At 42.0% G+C, this 6,774-nt stretch overlaps 1 protein-coding gene across 1 annotated transcript in view; it reads right to left on the minus strand.

Moving 5' to 3' along the window:
* Nucleotides 1–2,044: 2,044 nt before the first annotated feature.
* Nucleotides 2,045–6,774, minus strand: part of LOC310792149 (major facilitator superfamily domain-containing protein 12-like) — a 28,532-nt gene continuing 23,802 nt past the window's right edge. The window contains exons 10-11 of the mRNA XM_083653868.1: nt 6,717–6,774; nt 2,045–4,292 (exon numbers count right to left, since the gene is read on the minus strand). The exon at nt 6,717–6,774 is cut by the window's right edge and continues 73 nt beyond it. Coding sequence (XP_083509994.1) covers nt 4,210–4,292; nt 6,717–6,774 — 141 coding nt within the window. The 3' untranslated portion in view covers nt 2,045–4,209. The remainder of the gene's footprint in view (nt 4,293–6,716) is intronic.

Below are 6,774 nucleotides of genomic sequence, written 5' to 3' on the forward strand. Positions count from 1 at the left end.
GCCTCATGGTAAGGAACCACATTCTTTTTGATGTCAAAAGAGATAATTGCAGCTGATTTGAGATCATTTTGCAGATCATTGCAGCCCACGGTGCAAAGCAGTTTTCCTGTCTTCTGAGACAGAGAAGGGAACAGAGGTAAACTGGAAGTTTACCCAGTATCGCTTTATAAATAATCAATATCAATGCTGCAGACGTCTACGGGTGGTCAGTGATGTCCAACCGACATCAGCAGATATAAATAAGAACATCTCAATTTGACTTTGGGATCAATACAGATAGATTATTACATAAAGCTAACCAGGAAAGAGGAGGGACTTAAATGACATAAGCTCTCCTGGGTCCAATGAGCCATCCCTCATTTCAATGCAACCTCTGGATCCATAAATTGATCAATAAACAACCGTCGAGAAAGGGAGAGGGGTTAGAGCGACATCACCAATCAATAGTACACTCTCTCTCAAGTCCAACAAACACATGATGTTGCAACTTTTGGATCAATACAGCCAATCTGCAAAAGGGATAATGATAACAGCAAAGAAGGCAATGACGGAGAGTTGTGGAACTGCCTTTTCAGACAAAAGAAATATGCCATGGTGCCTTCCAAATCTGAATTTAAAGTTCAATAATGTGCCAACATTTTTCAAATTCAATGTCCAGGAAAAGTCCAACTAGAAATAACCACCTGGCGGTTGTATGCCTCCGCCAACAAGTCAAGTTGGAATCTACATCCATGTCTGTCCAGACTCACTCAAGAGCAAATACCTTGAAGCCCACGGCGCAGTGCTGTGGCCATTCAGCGTTATGGCACTTTAGGCAATGTTTTCAACAACACAGCGAATCGTTTTCAAAATGGAAAATGGTCCTAACCCTACCCCTAAAACACCCACATTCCCCCAGCCACTCACCCTACACCCCTCGAACCCCCGACTCTTTACGACCTTCCATATCCCTAGCCCCCCTTCCCTCTACAGGCCCGCTCCCACCCCCATCCCCCTTGTCTAGGTAGGGGGATGGTAGATGAATGTCTAGGGCAGGGGGTTCCCAAACCTTTTCATCTTGGGACCCAAAAGATACATTTTGTGTCTCCCTGGGACCCAAACTCACAAAGAAACATAATGGTAATGAGTTGCCATGACGACCAGCTGGGGACCCACCCCCCACAGGTCCGCGAGCCAAATTGGTTCCCGACCCATAGTTTGAGAAACGCTGGTCTAGGGCTTAGAGACACTCCACTTACCACGACTCTCTACGACCTTCCTATCCTTCCCTAGCTATGACCCCTTTTCCCTAGCCCTGTCCTCTTCCTGGATGGAACGGACATGAGGTCACAGTGACCTTGACCTTTGACCACCAAAATCTAATCAGTTCATCCTCGAGTCCAAGTGGATGTTTGAGCCAAATTTGAAGAAATTCCCTCAAGGGGTTCCTTCCTGAGATAACAAGCATGGTACAGATGGACGGACGGCCACAGCTATCGCAGGCAGATGCATAAAAATAACATTTAAATAAGTTGTAGAAAGAGTTTAATGTAGATACTTCAATGACCAAACCACTTCAAATGGTTACTGACATTAAGAGACCAGTTACAAGTGTGGATTTACACTACTGGCATTTATTCCTTAATGAATGTGAAGTGGAATTGTTGGTGATGGAAGACCTGCTATGAAAATCATATTTTTCTTGTTTAAGAAACTCTGTAATATAATTATAAATCATTCAACTCCATTGAGTGCACTAAGTTGAATGTAGTAATAATGATGTGATACTCTTTAATGGTGACCGGGAGGCTGATAATGACAATATCTTTTCATGTTCCGGAAATATTCCCATCAACACATTTCATAAGTACATCATTTCATAATCACTCTCTTTGTTTATTTGAAATCTTCTGCATGAATAAGTTTGTGAACTTGCTGATATGAGCACACGGTCACGTGTGAGTTTGTGTGAGGACTTTTTCTATAAGCTTGAGTCAATGATTACCAGTTCATGTGACTTTAATGGTTCAAGTTCAAGTCAGATAAACACACTCACAGATCCAGTTGCTCCTTATGAAACGTGTCATAAGTTTCCCTTTTATAAAATCACCATCGTACATAATCATGGACACAAGTGAATGCGAAGAGACATAACAGGTTAATTAAAATATAATAAAGTTATAAAAACAAATTGCATTTATACAGAAACAAAACAAGGACTGCTTTGAAAGAGCAGTTTGAGGAATGGTAGACTTTGGTGCAGGGTTGTGGTCAATTCTCTTTTAATTCAATCAGTTCAAAATAGGGATGCAGTGATATATCGGCCGTATATCGGTATCAGCTGATATTCGCCTTGTTGACTGCAATCGGCCATCGGCTAAAAAAGATTTGTTGGTTGTTTGTTTCGTAATTACATTAGAGTATGATTGAATTTGTGCTCATTCAAAGATAGTGTGATGAAGTGATGAAGGGCTCAAAAGACTTTAAAACTGGTCAGTTACTTATAATGAAGATTATAAAGATTCCCTGTAAAAGAAAAACATATCGGTATCGGCTATCGGCCAAATTGTTATTTTAAACATCGGTATCGGCCCAGAATTTCAGTGCATCCCTCGTTGAAAATGTAACTTGGTTTGCTGTTATTGACCAAAAACAAAGCATTCATCAGATTATTTGATCAGTGGTGGGGTATGAAAAATGTCTGAGGTCAAAAGATTTCCAGTGTTTTAAATGTAGGAGAAATCATAATCCACTTCCTGGATTTAGTGAATGTGGACTGACTGCTCAAACCTGTCATAAGAACTCTATGGCTCTGAGTCAAACGTCACAATGCCTCCAATAATTTTCCAATGAGATTTCTATCAAATATATTTTCAAATATGATTCCCTTATTATTCACACATGATGACGTGTATATATGTTACGCAGTCGATCCCTGTAGCGTAAAAGTTCCTTTTTTTACCAACAATGATTCAATTCTATTCAAGTTTCTTTTGATTATAAAACACATCTTCATAACAAATTTGGCCTTTGATTACAATCAAAGCAGAAATAATTCATGTAAAAAAAAAAAGCCAGTTAAAAACACAACCATCTGTCTCAGACATGACAGTTACAAGAATAAAGTTGATTGCTCTTAGGAATTCCGAGTAGACCCGTTCATGGGAGTGTGTTAATATACATATAATATAATATATACAGTATTCTCTTACCAGGATACTCAAGTCTTTCTGAGTTGATGGAAGCAAACTGCCACAACACTGAGGCACATATGCACCCCATCCAGTTTCCATTGTGTCCCAGAGCTTTTCTAGGCTCAAGCTAGAAGCTCTTAGCCTAAATACTGCATATATGGTGGGAACTCTCAGTAGCCACTTTATAGCGTGTATCCAATTCAATCAGATCAACGTGTGCAGTGTGGATTTCCTAGGTTGGTTCTGCTACAGACAGTAATAGTATCATTATTACTATCAAAGGCACTCACAGGATAAGTTCATAATATGCATTGCCTGTTCTGGTCCTTTTGTGCATTGCAGCAAAGCCTTCATCATCCTCGTCTTCTTCTTCATGATGATAATCTGTGGATTTCAGAGTCCGTTCTTCTCAGCTGTCTGGCTCACTTTTTGATGTAGTGGTTGATCCGTCTGTCAGTCTATCTATTCTAGACAAAGTGGTGTGTTATGCTGCATTCCAGAGATGTCAGAATGTCGGGAATTCAAACGTTGACTTGAACACGGCACGAGATCCCAGCGTTACCACTTCATAACCAGTGGTTATTGCAGAGCACAGAATTAGGATGGCCAAGAAACACAACCTCTAATATGGTTCATGTCATCCCCCTCTATGGCATCTACATCATCATAGATGTACTACCAGCCATATGGTCCTTGAACAGTTCTTCAATTAGAATCAGTCCCGAATGGTGGAAAATGATGGGAAAATAGAGTCCAGGTTGAAAATAGATGGGATTATCCATTAAGTACACTCCTGGCTCCTTTGGTTCTTGTACTCTCCTTCCATGACGTTGTCAAAAGTGCTAGCACCAGTCAAGCAACAATCGAGGAATTGCCCTTGTACTCCATCCGAAAAAGTAAAGATGAATTTAAAAAACAAATGTAGAAATCTGAAAGTCCAAACGGTCCAGTGTTGTTAGTGTCAGAAGAGGTTTCTTTGTCAGTCTGTCGGCTGGGGGAGGGGCTAGGGGCTGGGGGAGGGGCTAGGGGAGGGGCGTTAGTTGACCCTGACTGCATCATCGGCGCTCGACGCGGAATCCTCCTGACCCCCGATTAACCCTGAGACTGCTGGCAGACCGCCTGGACACACACACACACACACACACACACGCACGCACACACACACACACTCACACACACACACACACACACACACACACACACACACTCACACACACACACACACACACACACACACACACACACACACACACACACAGTGAGTTAAGGATGCTTTATCAATTTCCTCAATTGATTAATTGGTCATGTTAACGATCAATTACTCAATTAATCATTATATGGGAAGAAAACACAGCTAATCAACCAAAATTGCAGGGGGGGGGGGGCTGGTCTACCCCCCCCCCGACCTCCACAAAGATATGAGCAAGGGATTATGATAGAGGTGAGAGCGATAGAGGTGTAAATCACAAGTTTCATCATCACGATACGATATATCGATTATTTGGACAACGATACGATTTGCTGATATCCGTCTGCCACGATATGATTGTGATTCAATTCATGTATACGATACGACGTGTATCGATATGATATATCATAATGCTCATTTAACACAATCAGCACAATTGCTACACAATTTAATACAGTGGAACCCGCTTATAGTGATCACGGTTATAGTGATTAACCACTTACTGTATATTGATCAAAAAGTGTGGTCCCGAATCATTCCTACACACATGCTGTTTAAATAACTCACTTATAGTGATCAATACTCTGCTTACAGTGATCATTTTGGGCCTTGTCCCACCTGAGAACAATGGAAAAAATGCTTAAAACTACAGTCATTTTGTTATTTTTTACTTACAAACTGCCAAAAATGAGCCAACGAGATACAGCAGTGGTATGTCTGTCTGTATAAATGGAGAGATCGCGGCATCTCCGTCTACGTGAGACCGCTGTGTTTGAAACATCTAGAGGCCTAACTTACTGTATGGATATTTAAACTCAATAACATGCCTTTACTTTATATGTTCTCTATTCATGTAATACATATACAAATGTCAATTAGATGATAATCTGCATGAGAAATAAAGAAAAAGAAAAACATCTGTTATAATGATCATCTGCTTATAGTGAACAATTTGACCCGACCCAAGGTGATCCCTATAAGAGGAGTGCACTCACTGTACCTCTCAAATGGCGATTAAGAATTCTTAAGGGCCTTAATTTTTCGATTTTTTTTTTTGACGGTGCTACGTGGATCAATGCCTCCCGCGGCTGCTTCCTCCATTCTCAAGGAAATGGCTTGGCGATTTTACAGTCAGAAACGAACGAGCCTCATTCTCATACTGTAGGCGGGGACGCTTTCGCGCTGCTGCGGTGGGGGGTTCCAGAAATGGACTGTGTGGGCAGCATAAAGCCTAGAGTCGCACGGGGCTTCATCGGGGCTCTCAAACCCAAGAGACGAGTGAGACCTATCCACACTCGCTGCCAGGGAGGGAGGCTGCTCAAACTCGCTGCCAGGGAGGGAGGCTGCTCAAACTCCCAGCAGCAGAGCACTCGCTTGTGACAAACGCAGGCTGAAAGCCACTAGACACGCCCACGGAGGGAGGAGTTGAAGGAGAGGGCGTTCGGAACTATATTGTTTGGATGTCTGATCTCTCACTGATGCCAAAAATAAATGGTTAAAGTGACTGTTCTGCCTGTTTGATTGAATTTCACAAAACTGCGATTATCTCAGCTTTCACTCTCAGACGCTAAAACCATGCTGTACTCAACGGCTAATATCTACATAACTACTAACTCTACAAACTAACTCTTTTAGACAGAGAAAGCACACATTCTATTAGTACTTTTGTGAACTTTGTGTTGACAAACTCCAAGCAGAAAAGAATCCTCAAAAAAACGGCTTGGCAAAAGCTACCTACAGCAAAAAAAAAACGGCTGGCAGTCAATGTGTTAAAGACCCCGCGGATAACCTTCATCAGATTATTGATATCAGTGTTCAAACTACTGATGATAAAAAGAAGCATCACTGCTGCCATCTTACAGGCAGCAGCTCCATCATGTGAACATTTCTGAAGCCACAGTCTGATGCAGGGACTCACTGAACCAACCAACAACCTTCTGCCCCACATCCACATGCTTATCTGGGTGAGCTACAGCCCACTTCATCTGGCCTCTAGATAGACTTGGCTTTCTTCTTCCTCTGTATAAGCAGTGAAAAGTTACATTTCGCCCTTGTGGTGTTAAATCATTTCAGCAAAAAAAATGCCCAGAGTGTCGATTATCCGGTTAGTAAATGTTTCTTAACGGCGATTAATCGATTGTCAATTAATCATTAACATCCCCAACTTTGAACTGAGCAATAAAGTGCGTCCACAGGAGCGCACGCATACCGTAAACAAGCCGGTGAAGCACAAGCATGAACGGGTGTAGTTCAACAACTCACGTGGTCTGATCAAGACACATGCATGGGTGTAGTTCAACAACTCGCGTGGTCTGATCAAGACACACATGCATGGGTGTAGTTCAACAACTCACGTGGTCTGATCTTGATCGGCCAGATGAGGATGGTGCAGAGGGCCAACGCCGCGGCAAA

Source organism: Poromitra crassiceps (assembly GCF_964638095.1).
Source record: "Poromitra crassiceps genome assembly, chromosome: 17".
NCBI lineage: Eukaryota > Metazoa > Chordata > Actinopteri > Beryciformes > Melamphaidae > Poromitra > Poromitra crassiceps.